This window comes from Opisthocomus hoazin, chromosome 1 (genome assembly GCF_030867145.1).
Source record: "Opisthocomus hoazin isolate bOpiHoa1 chromosome 1, bOpiHoa1.hap1, whole genome shotgun sequence".
Lineage (NCBI taxonomy): Eukaryota > Metazoa > Chordata > Aves > Opisthocomiformes > Opisthocomidae > Opisthocomus > Opisthocomus hoazin.
In genome coordinates, this window is record NC_134414.1 from 19,145,253 (window position 1) to 19,161,755 (window position 16,503).

At 41.1% G+C, this 16,503-nt stretch overlaps 1 protein-coding gene across 4 annotated transcripts in view; it reads left to right on the top strand.

The window, feature by feature from the left end:
• Positions 1 to 16,503, top strand: part of DYNC2H1 (dynein cytoplasmic 2 heavy chain 1) — a 193,158-nt gene that overhangs the window by 96,761 nt on the left and 79,894 nt on the right. For all 4 annotated transcript variants that reach the window (XM_075417967.1, XM_075417985.1, XM_075417976.1 and 1 more), the window contains 4 exons: positions 1,970 to 2,047; positions 4,318 to 4,449; positions 6,393 to 6,465; positions 15,311 to 15,471. In XM_075417967.1, the coding sequence (XP_075274082.1) occupies positions 1,970 to 2,047; positions 4,318 to 4,449; positions 6,393 to 6,465; positions 15,311 to 15,471 (444 nt within the window). The remainder of the gene's footprint in view (positions 1 to 1,969; positions 2,048 to 4,317; positions 4,450 to 6,392; positions 6,466 to 15,310; positions 15,472 to 16,503) is intronic.

Below are 16,503 nucleotides of genomic sequence, written 5' to 3' on the forward strand. Positions count from 1 at the left end.
TGAACTTTTTGAACATGGCAACTCATTTTCTAATTTGCATAACTTTTTGCCTGTGTTGCTTTTTTTTTTCTCTTTTTCTGTCACCAGGATTACAATTTGTTTTTTCAATGGTATGTTTGAGAAGTTTCAAGACCTCTTCTGTGACTGAATTCAGTGTTTCTGAGTCTCTTTTTAGCAGTATCATATATGAGTTGTACTTTTTGTATGGATAGACGGAATTATCCACACACTTCACTACCTTTGACACGCTATTTTCCCCAGCCTTGGAGTTCTACATCTGGAGAGGTGTTTATGTATTTTTCTAGGTGACAGAGCTGGCTTGGGAAGCTTCTGTTGCATGCCTGACCAATCATGCTGTAGTTTACTAAGTGTCCCTTAATTCTGTTGAATCTGTATACTTTCAAAATAAGCTTCCAGTAGAAAAGGGTAGAGAAGAAAAGCTAAGTTGTCCGTAGTCTTATCCGTTATAGCCCTTCTTTGAACCAAATATTTTGACAAAGGGTTATAAAGGTGCGTTTAGGAAACATTAGCCCAATCAGGAACCATGAGCTCAGTCTTTGCCTCTGCTTTTGCTAATCTCTTCTCCTTCATTCACCATCAGGCTAACTCATTTCTATCAGGCTTAGCTGCAGTTTTAATAATTCGCCATTACTTTTAACCTTTAGCCTTGTTTAGATATCTGTGAGGGTATCTCATATATGCAGTGGTACAAGACAGTGACGAGTGTGTGAGTACCTTGTTTTTAAAATATCCATGACACCACCTGTGTTCACATGCATGCTCGCAGAAGTGGCAAGTCACTTAAAATTGCATCACTCAGGTTTTCTTACTTACGCAGCTAGTTGCTAAGAAGATCCTTAAATCCTCAGTTTCTCTAGCCCTTACATGACGCTACAGGTTTTGCATTTTAGTGTGAATATAGAAGACCCTCTTCATCACTATGGAGTCTTTATAATTCAATTAAATGTCAGTGAACTTGGTGATTGTCAAGTATTTTGTTGCTGTAGGTCATTTTTAAGTGATGGGAGATCTGATTGTATAATGAAATTTAACACCAGTCCTACCTTTACCCCGCCTAACACACAACCCATAGATTTTTGAAAGGTTGTGGACATACATGATTCAACCCCAATTCTAACTGGAATGTATATTGCAGACCCATCTCAAGTTTTTTCCTACAATTTCTTCTGAGTTTCCTACTTTTGTTCTTTCTCAGACTTCATAACTCATGGCTGAGACATTCTTTCACAAGAAAGCTTTCCTTTTTTCTGCTGAACATTTAATGTTACTCTTGAAGCTGCTCAGTGGTTGGGAGATCCAAGTTACATTTTCATACAGAGGCTGTCAGACTGGTTAATGTGTACTGTAAGATTTTTTTATAAAAAAATGATACAGTGAATACAGAAATTCCACTGGAATTTAAGCTATGTTGTTCATCCTTAGATTTTCCACCATCCCCAGCATCTAAGGAGCAGAAAAACAGAGCTGTGGCCAAACTTTACCAGTGCAGAGATGTCCAGAAGTGATGATTTGCCCTAGTGACTTACCCCAGAATTGCCCCTTGTGTGAAGAACCATCTTCATGACAGCAAATATGTGCAATGGAGTTATTTTTTGAAGTCAGTTCCACAGAGTACATATGCAGATAGCCAATCACTTGGGTTACTTGTTTTTAATGGAAAAGAAAACTGCTTAGAGTTGAGTGTGTCATGCAGATACTCTAAATGATAAAATACATTCAGGCTCATGTGGTTAAGCAAATGTTCATGTGAAAAGTATATCTCAAATTTAAATCATTGTTAGCTTTTGTTTTGTTATGCCATTTATGAACTTAGCAAAAGACCACAGAAAAATTCCTGTAGTGAGTGCTATTTTTATTAAAAACATGGGTTTTGCAATCTTATTACTGATTATAGCATTTCACAAAAATTTGTGTAACTCATGTTTGTAACGTGACTTGCTTCAATAAGGATTCACAAAGAAGTGTTCGTGACCAGATTCCATCTTGGATAGAACAGGACCGAGCCTGGGCAGTAGCATCTTTGAAGGTATACATCACGTGGTGGGTTGAATTTAACTTAAAAAGCCTTTGATTTCAGCAAATAGTAATTTGTACTTGAATACTCAAATATGTAGTTGTCAGATGGAAATATTTTGTTATTTTAAACTGTTTGTTCTTTCTTCAGAAACCATCACTTAATATATACCCACTTCAAAAAAAGTGGGTTTTTTTTAATCCCATTTTTCTGAATCTTTTCATGTACATCTCTATTCTATCTAACAACGAATTTCAATGCATGTGAATGAACCTATCATCTTATTTAGATTAGAAAATACTGTAAGCCTACTGAAGGTACTACAATTTCTATAGATATAAGATTTACAAAGAATATTTAAGTTGCAGGTTTCTCTTATGTCATGACTTTCACAAACCACTTCATATTGTATTAGAAACCATAAATTGTTAATTGGGAAATGAATTTTTTACATATCAGATTCCATGCACATCTTTAAAGGTATTTCAGAGTTTGTTATTGCTCAGATCAAGTAATTTCAAAGTAAAGCAAAAAACCACTTTCTTGCTTTGATTCATCCTGCAACAGTCAATGCTGAAGTGCTCTGATCCTGAAGGGAACTAAATGAAAATACTAGTCCTTGAAATTCTGTCTTAGGCCCTTCTTCTCTTGCGTGTGGCTCAGCAGCAAGAAGGAGAACTTTGACTGGTCTTTGGCAAGGACTTTTGCAGCTGAATGCAGAATTCATTATTTTTCATTTCTTTTCACCAGGGATTAGGAACAATTGCGATAGTAGTGTGGCAAGCATGATTGTGTAGGGGTTTAAGAGAACAAATAAACAAACAGAAAGTAACTGGGTGAATCAGTATGTGGTGGGTTGACCCTGGCTGGACGCCAGGTGCCCACCAAAGCCTCTTGATCACTCCCTCTCCTCAGCTGGACAGGGGAGAGAAAAAATGCAACGAAAAGCTCGTGGGTCAAGATGAGGACAGGGAGAGATCACTCGCCAGTTAATGTCACGGACAAAACAGACTTGACTTGGGGAAAAATTAGTTTAATTTATTACAAATTACATCAGAGTAGGATAATGAGAAATAAAACCATATCTTAAAACACCTTCCCCTCACCCCTCCCTTCTTCCTGGGCTCAATTTCACTCCCGATTTTTCTACCTCCTCCCCCTGAGAGGCGCAGGGAGACAGGGAATGGGGGTTACAGTCAGTTCATCACACGTTGTCTCTGCCGCTCCTTCCTCCTCAGGGGAAGGACTCCTCACACTCTGCCCCTGCTCTAGTGTGGGGTCCCTCCCACAGGAGACAGCCCTCTGCAAACTGTCCCAGCGTGGGTCCTTCCCACGGGGTGTGGTCCTTCAGGAACAGGCTGCTCCAGTGTGAGTCCCCCACGGGGTCACAAGTCCTGTCAGCAAACCTGCTCCGGCGTGGGCTCCTCTCTCCACACGTCCACAGGTCCTGGCAGGAGCCTGTTCATAGCGTGACCTCTCCGTGAGGTCACAGCCTCCTTCGGGCATCCACCTGCTCCAGCGTGGTGTCCCTTCCCGGGGCTGCAGGTGGAGATCTGCTCCACCGTGGACCTCCATGGGCTGCAGAGGCACAGCCTGCCTCACCACGGGCTGCTCCATGGGCTGCAGGGGAACCTCTGCTCTGGTGCCTGAGGCACTTCCTACCCCTCGTCCTTTACTGACCTTGGTGTCTGCAGAGTTGTTTCTCTCACATCTCACTCCTCTCTCCGCTGCTGTTTATTGCAGCGGGGGTTTTTTTTCCCCTTCTTAACTATGTTATTGCAGAGGCACTACCACTGTCACTGATGGGCTCAGCCTTGGCCAGCAGCGGGTCCATCTTGGAGCTGGCAGGCACTGGCTCTGCTGGACATGGGGAAAGCTTCTGGCAGCCTCTCACATAAGCCACCCCTGTAGCCCCCCCACTACCAAATCATTGCCACATAAACCCAATGCACAGCAGCATGTACTGACAGAAAAAGAACCTGGTGATGATTAAAGGAAAGGACTACAATTGGGTAGAGCTCAGATTTCAAAAACAAAGAACCTAGAAGTTCAAAAACAAAAATACAGAGCAAATGCAGACTTAGCATTTCCAGGGAACAGGTAAACAAATAATTAATTTTAAAACCTACCCTTTTCTTCTTCATCTCCAACGATAAAATTGTGTGATACGTACAAGTATTTACAGGTTTAGGGTCATAGTGGTATTTGGAAATTAATTAAAATATACAATGTCCAAGTGGCTCTTCTTCCTTACTGTTAAATATACATTATTTGTTTTGCAGATTTCTCTCCCAGGTCTTTATCAGACTCTTTGCTTTGAAGATGAAGGTCTGTGGCACGCTTTTTCTCAAAGCTCTGTGTGCGAACAAGACTTTCCATCTACTATTGTAAAAGGAATTTCCTTATTTCAGCAGGTAATCTTTTCATATTAAATTATTTAAAAATAATTATGAGTTCAGCATTAAAAGTAAGTTTTAAATCTTGGGAGTTTGGTCTTCAGGCCTGGTTGAATTGTAAGCAGTGACAACATCTACACTGTCTTGCAGCTTAACTAGTTTATTTAGTTTAAGGATTTTTTTTTTCATAATACATACTTGGTTCCCTCTAATATGAGTATTTTTTGTGTTGGCATATTGGCTGCAACTAAGCATACCCTGTAAGGTAACAGGCTCTTTATTAATATTCACAGAATTAATTTTCTGAATAGGTATTAAAATTCTTTCATGGTTGCTTTGTTACTGCAGAATTTGTCAGCTTGTTGAGCATCATTAATTTAGTTCATCATTAAATGTGCCAGCTCACACATCTGACTGAAAAACACAAAACTCAGTAGCAGCCACTGCTTTTTAGAGTAATAGTGATGAAATTCTGCTCTTCCTGAAAGCTTGGTGATTAAAGAGCTCACCAAGAATAAGGGGGATGCAAGTTCCTTCCTCCACCTGGGGATCCTTCTCCTCTGGAAGAGAAAAAAGTCATCCCTCTTGTTTTTACGGAAGAAATGGTTGTGTTACTTATTTTCAAATAACGCTGTGATTTTTCATTTGAAGTCACTTCGTATAAAATCAAGGCCCATCCAAAGAAGGAATGGAGTATAGGGTAATGTAGTTTCAGGCTGGTTGGCTCTTAGGGGCTCTATTAGGAGTTTTTGTGGAGGAGGAGAATTTCTAAAATAGCGCGCGTGGAATTTAAGAACAGACCATTTTGGAAAGGAATTTGTCTGAGTCTTGTTTGACTTGATGAAATGCAAAATACAAATTCTTATGTGTTTCATGTGTTGTCATAAAATTTCTGCATTTATGGGAAAATAGATCTGGAATGATCAGCATGTTACGTATCTAGTTCTAGTTTCTTGCACAGAGAGTATTAAGAATGTTTCTTTTGATGAAATATACTGGAACTACCTGGTTAAATGTATATGCCACTCATAAGTTAATTTCTTTCAAACTGTATGTTAAACTTAAAAATGGTGCAATAGCATTTAGTGTAATCTCAGACTTAAAAAGTAGTGCTTTGTTAAATATTTAGTGAAGTTAAATTTTTCCTCCAAAACTAACAATGGATATTCCAGACTTGGAAACTGGAATGTGATGGTAGGTTCACAGGTCTGTGCGGTTTACAGGCCTCTAAGTAAGGGGGTAGGAGAAAGCATGGTGATATAAAAAAATATTTTGTACTGAAGTTCAATTAGTTGCCTGCAGTTGCCTGCACTGAGCATTTGCAGGAAGTTAACTGAAAAAGAGATAGCTGATAGGGAAACTGCTGATTTAATTTGTTTCTGAATTGATTAAGCTGTTCATGTTCTGTAGTCTTTTGAAGAACAGTAAAAGCATCTGCAGAACTGGGAAGTCTGAAATTCAGAATGTCTCAGAAAAAGAAGTTAGATGTAAAACTCTAAAGGTGTCCTTAAACAAAGGAAATCCTTTCAAAACTGATATTTTACTGTATTACTGCACTGGAATCAGAAACATTCCAGTTAGGAAGTTACTGCCTAACTACATGTATAGAATTTAGATTATTAATATAAAGCTAAATTTGCTTTCTGTCATTCTAGCTACCCATATAGCTACCTTTTTTCTAAAACATTCTAGAAAAAGTTCCAGCTTATAAATGGACAGAAGATGTATCTATCTTCTGATTCTATTAATAGGACAATCTACTTAACAAAAGAACGATTGTGTTAGATTATCTTGGAAAGGAGTGATCAGATAGCTCTATATCACATTCTGTGATTTAGAGAAAATAACTTTGTTCTAAAGAGAAGTATAAAGATTTCAGCCCTCTTAGAAGAGTCTTGCTTTTTAAATTGTCAGAGTGTACTTTTATAAACTCATCTCCCCTCAATATATTTTATTTTAAGGTGCTTGTGGTCCAAGCTGTCCGACCAGACAGACTACAGAGTGCCATGGCTCTTTTTGCATGTAAAACCTTAGGTAAGTTAATTTTTCACCAGGATGTTTCCATACAACAGTTAAATACTTTTTTTATCCCATGTTTCTCTTTTATTTTATGGTTCCTATGGAATCCCTAAGTTTTAGGATTTGAAAATATGCTGTAAATGGATTTGCTGATTTTCTTCTTGTAAAGTGGAGCTCAGCTATCACAAAGGGGGAAAAGAATTCTTGGCCACGAGCTGGCGGGGCTCATTGAGAGGGCTTTAAACTAGGTTCGAAGGGGGAAGGGGATATTGCCCAGCTCACTAGGGATGAGCCTAGGCTTGGAGTGCCAAGGCCAGGGGTGAGATTGACAGCCCAGCTCAAGTGTGTTTACACCAATGCATGTAGTATGGCCAATAAACAGGAGGAGCTGGAAGCCATTATACAGCAGGACGGCTACGACTTGGTCGCCATCACAGAAACGTGGTGGGACAACTCGCATGACTGGCATGCTGTCATAGATGGCTAGAGACTCTTTAGGAAAGACAGGTCAACAAGGAGAGGTGGTGGAGTTGCTCTATATGTGAGGGAGCAACTGGAATGCATTGAGCTTGGCCTGGGGGCAAGTGAAGAAGGAGTTAAAAGCTTGTGGGTTAGAATTAAGGGACAGGCTCACACGGGTGACATTACGGTGGGTGTATACTACAGGCCACCTGACCAGGAGGAGGAGGTTGATGAGGCCTTCTACAGGCAGCTGCAAGCAGCCTCACAGTCACAGGCTCTGGTTCTCATGGGGGACTTCAACCACCCTGACATCAGCTGGGAAGACCATACAGCTAGGCAGGCGCAATCCAGGAGGTTCCTACAGAGCATCGATGATAACTTTCTGATGCAAGTGGTGGAGGAACCAACAAGGAAAGGCGCGCTGCTGGACCTCGTGTTAACAAACAAGGAGGGACTGGTGGAGGACGTGAAGGTTGGAGGTAGACTCGGCTGCAGTGACCATGAAATGGTCGAGTTCAGGATCCTGCATGGAGGAAGCAGGGCGATAAGCAGGATCAAAACCCTGGACCTCAGGAGGGCTGACTTTGCCCTCTTCAAGGAGCTACTGGGAGGAATCCCGTGGGCCAGGGCTCTCGAAGGCAGGGGGGTCCATGAGTGCTGGTCGCTTTTTAAACAACACTTCTTCCATGCACAGGAGCAATGCATCCCCCTGAGAAAGAAATTTAGCAAAGGAGGCAGGAGACCTGCATGGTTAAACAAGGAGCTTCTAGCGGAGATCAGGCAGAAGAGAAAGGTGCATGGCATGTGGAAAGAGGGACAGGCCACTTGGGAAGAGTACAGAAACGTAGTGAGAGCATGCAGGGATGCGACGAGGAAGGCCAAGGCTCACCTGGAATTGAAGCTGGCAAGGGATGTCAAAAACAACAAGAAGGGCTTCTTCAACTACATCAGCAGCAAAAGGAAGGTTAGGGACAACGTGGGGCCGCTGCTGAATGAGGCGGGTGTCCTGGTGACGGAGGATGCGGAGAAGGCAGAGCTAATGAATGCCTTCTTTGCTTCAGTCTTCAGTGCTAAGACTGGCCCTCAGGAATCCCAGGCCCCGGAGGTAAGAGAAGAAGCCTACAGAGAGGATGACTTTCCCTTGGTCGAGGAGGACTGTGTGAGGGATCGCTTAAGCGATCTGGATGTCCACAAATCCATGGGCCCCGACGGAATGCACCCACGAGTGCTGAGGGAGCTGGCGGATGTCATTGCTGAGCCACTCTCCATCATCTTTGAGAGGTCCTGGAGGACTGGAGAGGTGCCCGAGGACTGGAGAAAGGCCAATGTCACTCCAATCTTCAAAAAGGGCAAGAAGGAGGACCCAGGGAACTACAGGCCGGTCAGCCTCACCTCCATCCCGGGAAAGGTGATGGAGCAGCTTATCCTGGAGGCCATCATCAAGCAAGTGGAAGAAAAGAAGGTTATCAGGAGTAGTCAGCATGGATTCACCAAGGGGAAATCATGCCTGACCAATCTGATAGCTTTCTACGATGACATGACTGGCTGGGTAGACGAAGGGAGAGTTATCTCCCTTCGTGGATGTTATGTGGATGTTATCTACCTTGACTTCAGCAAGGCTTTCGACACAGTCTCCCATGATATCCTCCTGGGGAAGCTGAGGAAGTGTGGGCTGGATGAGTGGTCGGTGAAGTGGATAGAGAACTGGCTGAATGGCAGAACTCAGAGGGTTGTCATCAGCGGCGCTGAGTCTAGTTGGAGGCTGGTGACAAGTGGTGTCCCTCAGGGGTCAGTACTGGGCCCAGTCTTGTTTAACTTCTTCATCAACGACCTGGATGAAGAGTTAGAATGTACCCTCAGCAAGTTTGCTGACGACACCAAACTGGGAGGTGTGGTAGATACACCGGAAGGCTGTGCTGCCATTCAGCGTGACCTGGATAGGCTGGAGAGCTGGGCAGAGAGGAACCTGATGAGGTTCAACAAGGGCAAGTGCAGGGTCCTGCACCTGGGGAGGAACAACCTCATGCACCAGTACAGGCTTGGGGTGGACCTGCTGGAGAGCAGCTCTGCGGAGAGGGACCTGGGTGTCCTGGTGGACGACAGGTTAACTATGAGCCAGCAGTGTGCCCTGGCTGCCAAGAAGGCCAATGGGATCCTGGGATGCATTAGGAGGAGTGTGGCCAGCAGGTCGAGGGAGGTTCTCCTTCCCCTCTACACTGCCCTAGTGAGGCCCCATCTGGAGTCCTGTGTCCAGTTCTGGGCTCCCCAGTTCAAGAATGATGAAGAGCTACTGGAGAGAGTCCAGCGGAGGGCTACAAGGATGGTGAGGGGACTGGAGCATCTCTCCTATGAGGAGAGGCTGAGGGAGCTGGGCTTGTTCAGCCTGAAGAAGAGAAGGCTGCGAGGGGACCTTATAAATGCCTACAAATATCTGAAGGGTGGGTGTCAGGAGGATGGGGCCAAGCTCTTTTCAGTGGTGCCCAGTGACAGGACAAGGGGTAATGGGCACAAACTGAGGCACAGGAAGTTCCGTCTGAACATGAGGAGGAACTTCTTCTCTCTGAGGGTGACGGAGCACTGGAACAGGCTGCCCAGGGAGGTTGTGGAGTCTCCTTCTCTGGAGATATTCAAGACCCGCCTGGACAAGGTCCTGTGCAGCCTGCTGTAGGTGACCCTGCTTCGGCGGGGGGGTTGGACTAGATGACCCACAGAGGTCCCTTCCAACCCCTACTATTCTGTGATTCTGTGATTCTGTGAAAGTATTGTTAAAAAGTGCTTTTAAAATGGTTTGGTTTATACTGCACAGTGATTTAAAATATAATAAATGATCTGTCATATTCTTCTAAAGATTTCTTGAACACTGGAGTAATTAAGAAAGAAGGATAGCTCGTTTTCTATAAATGTTCACTGCAGCATTTTCCCTGAGATACAAATTTTCAAAAAAGATGATTTAATGCCATTTACCATTTAAAAGCCATTAGGTTTGAGATTTTGTAAATTGGATCTCAAAAGATTGTTTCATATTTTTAGTTATTTTCATCAGTCTCTTGGAATATAATACATTTTTTACTGTCTGTTTGGAAAGACATGATTTAGAGAAATTCAATGCTGTGATTCTCTGTTCTAGTCTGTTTCCTCTCTGAGGTCCATTGTATCCAAAGTTTGGAACTTAGATTCCAAATAATCTTAATACTGCAATACAGCACACCAAAGCCTTCCTTCAGTTTTCAGCAGTTAATGACAATATGCATATGGAAGATGGATTATGAGTGTCTTATTGGGGTGGACACTGTAGTTTTAAAAGTCACCCTCTGCATTACGTAGGGACAAGGCACAATTTTTTTTTTTTTTTTTTTTTTTTTTTTTTAATGGTGGTACAGCATCAGGACAGAAGAGGGATTATCAGAAGGGAAGGGATCTAGATGGTAAAGACCTTAAATGTAAGTGGCAAAGGCTGCTTTTAATATGGTAGAAAATGAACCTGGAAGATCTGCAGTTAGAATGATCTTGTGATGGGTGAATTTGCATGATAATACAATAGATGAGTTATATGTGAAAAACAATTACTGTGGTAATTTTAAGTTTTTGACATAAGTGTCATTTCTTATTAGTATAAGATTAGGTAGAAGTTTAGGTCTCCGATTCTTACATTTTTAATGACATTTGTGTGAGCGTTTATCTTACTCCCTCTTTATGCTCTGTCTGTGGGTGTTATTTGTTGGTCAAAATTAGTTCCATGTCTGCCACTGAGGCTGGTATTTTCAGGAGAAAGGTTAGCCTGTTCTATCAAACATCGTTAGTAGATGGAGAGGGTACTTTTGTCATGGTGAGTGTCCAGGTCCCACGCTGACAATGTCCCTGGCTGCTAGAATCAAATGACAAGCGCGATCTGCAGTACGTGAGGCTCAAAACCCAGCAGAGACCTGAATGCAGAGTAAGTTTATTCACCCACTTACTGTCTTCCAGATCTTAATGTATTACAGAAATTCGTTAGGTCTGTCTTGATACCAGCTCCGTGGAGGCATTCCATAAGGGAATGGTTTTTGGTGAATGAAACTACAGCCTCAGTGAGGAAGGCAGAATACCATTGACTCCATTTGTAGGCAAGGTTTCATCCACAGATTTTTTCATGCATATCAGTGAGGTTTTATTTTGAGATATATGTTATTTTTATGTCATAAATCGTGACTAGTGCTTTCCAACTTAAAAAAAGGGTCACGCTTATATGAATATTGTTTTCATATTTTTTGCTACTATGTCTTTTTGAGGGTCCTTGCCCTGAAACTTCTTAAGCAAACTGTTGCACTTAGTTTGAAAGGAAACCGTTAAGTTTCCAATCTTCTTTGGCTGTTTTCGTATGAGAAAAATGAGTTCCAAAAGAGCTGGAATAGCCTACAAGAAAGCCTTCCACTTCTGTTTTATTCAGATACGGTTTTTTCCTGTTTTAATCTTTTATATATTTTTTTAATTTGTGGATGAAGGAGGATTAAAATAATTTCTTTTGAAGATTAAGTTCATAAGAATTTTCTGTAAATATATTTTGTGGGCACCCAAAGTATTTCTTTATTTTACGTGCTACACTGAAATACACCATGTTGGCAAAAATCATATTGACAGTATACTCCCAGATCATTCCATATCGCTCATTGAGTTGTTTTTTTTTCATATGTGCTTTAACTTAGTTTTTTGAGTCTGGCTACATCAGAAATAGTATTTAAAGAGGCTTGATTTTAATTACTTACAGTTCGTATTCTTCAAAAAAGCAGTAGAGATACACAGAAGGAAAATCACTGCAGGCTAAACAAGTCACAGACCATTTTCTATAAAGTAGACCAGAGCTCTCATGGTCACATTCCATGTAGGCGAAAATAAAATTACTTGCCAAAATAAAAAAAAAAAATAACCTCTCCTGCTTTCTGTTTTGGAATTGTTAATAGTAATAATGCATTTACTGATTTTTTTGTACATCATTGCTCTGTGTACAGATCACCAGTGGAAGGAATTTTAACAAGCACTTTGAGTTCAAATTCCAGCTGCTGTAAATTGGTCTAGTTGTGCTGACTTTAGTAGACAAGTTTTGTGAAAAGTTGTTCATTGATTTTATGGAAGCTTCATCAGTTTATAAAAAAGTGAACTTTGCATCCTGTGCCAAACTTTTTATTTATGTCAGGTCTTTCTTTTGTCCGCTTTGATTCTCCCCCCTACCCCCCACTTTAGACATTTTCTGCAAAGTTACGTGCTCTCACATGTGCTTTTTCTTCTCATGTCAGGATGTCAGTTTGGATAGTAAGATTTAAGAAATTTTGTCAGAACGGAACATGGAGGCAGACAAGTATGTCAGGAATTCCTACTCTAACTGCGTAGTTATTGCCTTGTTGATTTACCCTGAAAACACTAGAGTCCTTTTTATCAGTTTTCTAAATGTAATCGTGGCTGTAGTGGCCAGGAATAGATAGGGCTGTATTGTAGTTTTTCTATGTTTCACTTCTGTTGAGCTTTCTTGAAACAAAAAGCACCTTCAGCATCACTATGCTTTTTCTAAACATTGTGTCCAAATATCTAAAAAACCAAACCACTTTATGGAATAAAACTTAGACTGTATTAATTTTCTAAATGATGCATCTCAAGAGTGCTACAATATATTTGGCTAGGCAGTTACTCATTATAATTGCACCTCTTTTAAGTTAGCATCAGTACCATAAATACATTATTATAATAACTGAAGTTGCAGGTGTACACATACTCTATTCCTCAGTTAATGCAAGGCCAAGCAGTAGTCCCCAGTGAACACAGTTATGTAGGATATGAAAATTCCTAACCAATTAAGCTTCTCAGGAATCTGCATGCCTTCTGCTTGCATTGCTAAAAATAAGAATACAGCCAACAGTCTCTGGTTTATCTTGACTGGAGTATATTCCATGCACCTGTCTGTAGCAGCAAAGCAGTCTTAGGAACAGGAACTTGAATGTTTGAGCAGGTGAAGAAGAGAGGTCTGTCTAGCATGTTTCTCTCTTTGTCAATGACAAATAGTAACTGTCAAGGCAAGATTATAAGAACGTCACAAGTCTATAGTGAAACCTTTTGCAGTGACCACTGTTTTATGTCGCCAGGGTTTCTCAACTGGAAGTAATAACACAGTACTTAAAAGACCCAATAGATTTGCTGTATATGACCTTGTACATCTGTTCTGCATTTCCATGTAATAATGAATATTTGCAGCATTGCATGATGCCCATTCCACAGTGTTAATTAGTGGTCAGAAAGATCTCAATTTGGTTTATGTATCCTGGCTACCTGTTGACTTCAACAAATATTTTTAGTCCTGTATCTTTCGTAGGATTTCAAACAGTAGTGAAGATTGTAAAAATTATTTTCTTCACTGAATTAGAAGTTAATAAAACTTAAAGTTTACCTTTTCAAAACCTTACTTTTAATCAAATTTTGATCTAAAATTTGGTGTTAAGATTTTCAGTGTGTCTTTATTGCTTATGTAGCTAGTGATTAAGTTCTAATAATACTTCAAGTAATGTTTTAGTATTTCTGTTAAATTAATATGGAAACACATTTTGATACTTCAACAATGAAGTGTAGTTACAATGACTACAACTCAGTAGAGATGGATTGGATGAGATGAAACTTGCTTAAGGTGCAAAACAGGTTTATAGCCAAAGTATCAATGCATCACAAGTACCTCTTTCTTGTGGTCCTCATACATAAAAAGAAACATTTGATGTTGGATTTTCTAATTATAGGCATAATACTGTCTTCCGTTTTCAGCATTGTAAACACTCTTTTATCAAAACTAACTAAAATATTTCTTACAGTAGAGAATGTTGTTATGTTCTGCTTCCTGATATTTTTCTTTTGTTGCTGAGTGACTCAAGTAGCTTGAATTACAATGGTAGTTGGAAAAAAATTAAACTAATCTCTAGTTATATATCGTTTCATTTTTTTTCTTAGCTAATTTTCTATTTTCTTTCTTTCTTTCTCCCCTCCCTGCCAATAGCTTAGCTATTTCCATTTATTTTGTGAAGGGTATGTTAAATCTGGAGTAGCTTGTACTTGTGAAAAATGTTACTGTAAGCTCAGTTTGGAGGAATGACTAGAGAGTAAGTATGCTGGGCAGCTTTCATTCAAAGTGTAAGGTTTTTTCAGGCCTTCTGAAAATGCATCCAAATTTGACCAATACAGGATTCATTGAGAAACAACCTGCAGATGTTTGTCTGACATTTTTGAGATTCTGACATTTAAGATTCCCTGAAGAGTCTTTCTCACTGCGCATTCTTCAGTCCAGTACTGAACAGCCCTACTTTCATTTCAGTGTCATTGTATGGATCTTCTAGGGTTTAGGACCTATTGGCAGGGAGCAGCAGAACTTACCAAGGGAGCTGCCCATATCAGTTGTGTTATGGTCTCAGTTTACATATTTATCTTTGCTTGTATTACCCCTACATGTCTAGTGAAAGTAAAATGAAAATATTTTCCAATATTAGTCTTGTTTAATTCAATTTTTTTAAAGCATTTTTACTGACAGTGATTTTATCTGTTTAGTTGCATCCATTAGAGTCTCTGTACAGATACATGCAGAGAAAGCAGACCTCATGCTAACTTTTGCCAACCTGACCTGTTATATTCAAATTATATAGTACTGTTCTATGGGGAGATAATAGCTCAAGTCTGAAAGAAGACTGTGCCCTCAAGGAAATGCGTATTGTGTATTTTAGTGTTGCATATATGTCACTGATTTGAGCTCTTCTGTCTTGCTTTATGTTGTGATTTCCCATTGCACCTAACACTTCACTGTTTAAGGACCAGCGTAAAGATGCATTGAAAATGTGTGGTTAACACTGTTTAAATTTGTGATACATTTATAGCCTTGGGCTCGTGTATAAATGCCTTGCCTATACTAGATCAACATTGTAAACATTTGAGTTGTATATGAAAGCAAATAATAGACTGAAGTAAATGTAGCATCAAGAACTATGTAAAGTCACAGTCTAATAATTAAGGCTCTTGGGACAACACAGGAGAGAAGTCCTGCATGTGGACATACACACTGCAATTAGTTTTAGCAAATAGCATAGCTTGTCATATTCTTATATTCCAGCTCTTCTCTTTTTGTATGTTTTCTTGAAGACTACACTCTATGTAAAGACTGCTGTTTATATCTGTCAAGCTGGCAGTCCAGACACCGTTTTGGTGCCTGTGTCTTTTTCTTATCAATATATCGTGCCTTCTACCTGCATATTGTAAGAATTTTTTTCTCATCGTAGGACCAGTTTTATGGTCTCCATTGAACAGAACTTTGACGGCCAGATGACCACTAAAGCAGTTAATGAAGCACTCCATCCTGTGTAGTCACTGTATTTCCATAATAATTGTAATTCCTAATTTATAGGAATAAAAGAATTATCTCCATCACCTCTGAATTTGAAACGTCTGTATAAAGAGACTCTGGAAATTGAGCCCATCTTGATAATTATTTCTCCTGGTGCTGATCCTTCTCAAGAGTTGCAAGAACTTGCCAGTGTTGAAAGAAATACTGAGTGCTACCATCAGGTAAGTCTTATATAAGCATAGTGATTAAAGCACACAATGTGTAAAATTTTATGGTAGTAATATCTGATTTACCTTGGTATCTTGATTTACCTTTCGCCATTTCGGCGAAGCTACTGAAGGTGAAGGGCTCTGGAGCAGAGGCTCGCGCCGAGAGACGCTTTCTCCAGTGGCAAAACCGCAGCGGCGAGGCGGCAAAAAGCGCCGAGAGAGAGAGAGAGAGAGAGAGACGGGGAGAGAGAGAGAGAGAGAGAGAGAGCAAAGCAGGCAGGAGACACGCATGGTTAAACAGGGAGCTTGTAGCGGAGCTCAGGTGGAAGAGAAAGGTCCATGGAATGTGGAAAGAGGGGCAGGCCGCTTGGGAAGAGTACAGGAATGTGGTCAGAGCGTGCAGGGATGCGACGAGGAAGGCCAAAGCCCACCTGGAATTGAAGCTGGCAAAGGATGTCAAAAATAACAAGAAGGGCTTCTTCAACTACATCAGCAGCAAAAGGAAGGCTAGGGACAATGTGGGGCCGCTGCTGAATGAGGCGGGTGTCCTGGTGACAGAGGATGCGGAGAAGGCAGAGCTACTGAATGCCTTCTTTGCTTCAGTCTTCAGTGCTAAGACTGGCCCTCAGGAATCCCAGGCCTCGGAGGTAAGAGAAGAAGACCACAGAGAGGATGGCTTTCCCTTGGTCGAGGAGGACTGTGTGAGGGATTGCTTAAGCGATCTGCATGTCCACAAATCCATGGGCCCTGATGGAATGCACCCACGAGTGCTGAGGGAGCTGGCGGATGTCATTGCTGAGCCACTCTCCATCATCTTTGAGAGGTCCAGGAGGACAGGAGAGGTGCCCGAGGACTGGAGAAAGGCCAATGTCACTCCAATCAAAAAGGGCAAGAAGGAGGACCCAGGGAACTACAGGCCGGTCAGCCTCACCTCCATCCCAGGAAAGGTGATGGAGCAGCTTATCCTGGAGGCTATCATCAAGCAAGTGGAGGAAAAGAAGGTTATCAGGAGTAGTCAGCATGGATTCACTAAGGGGAAATCAT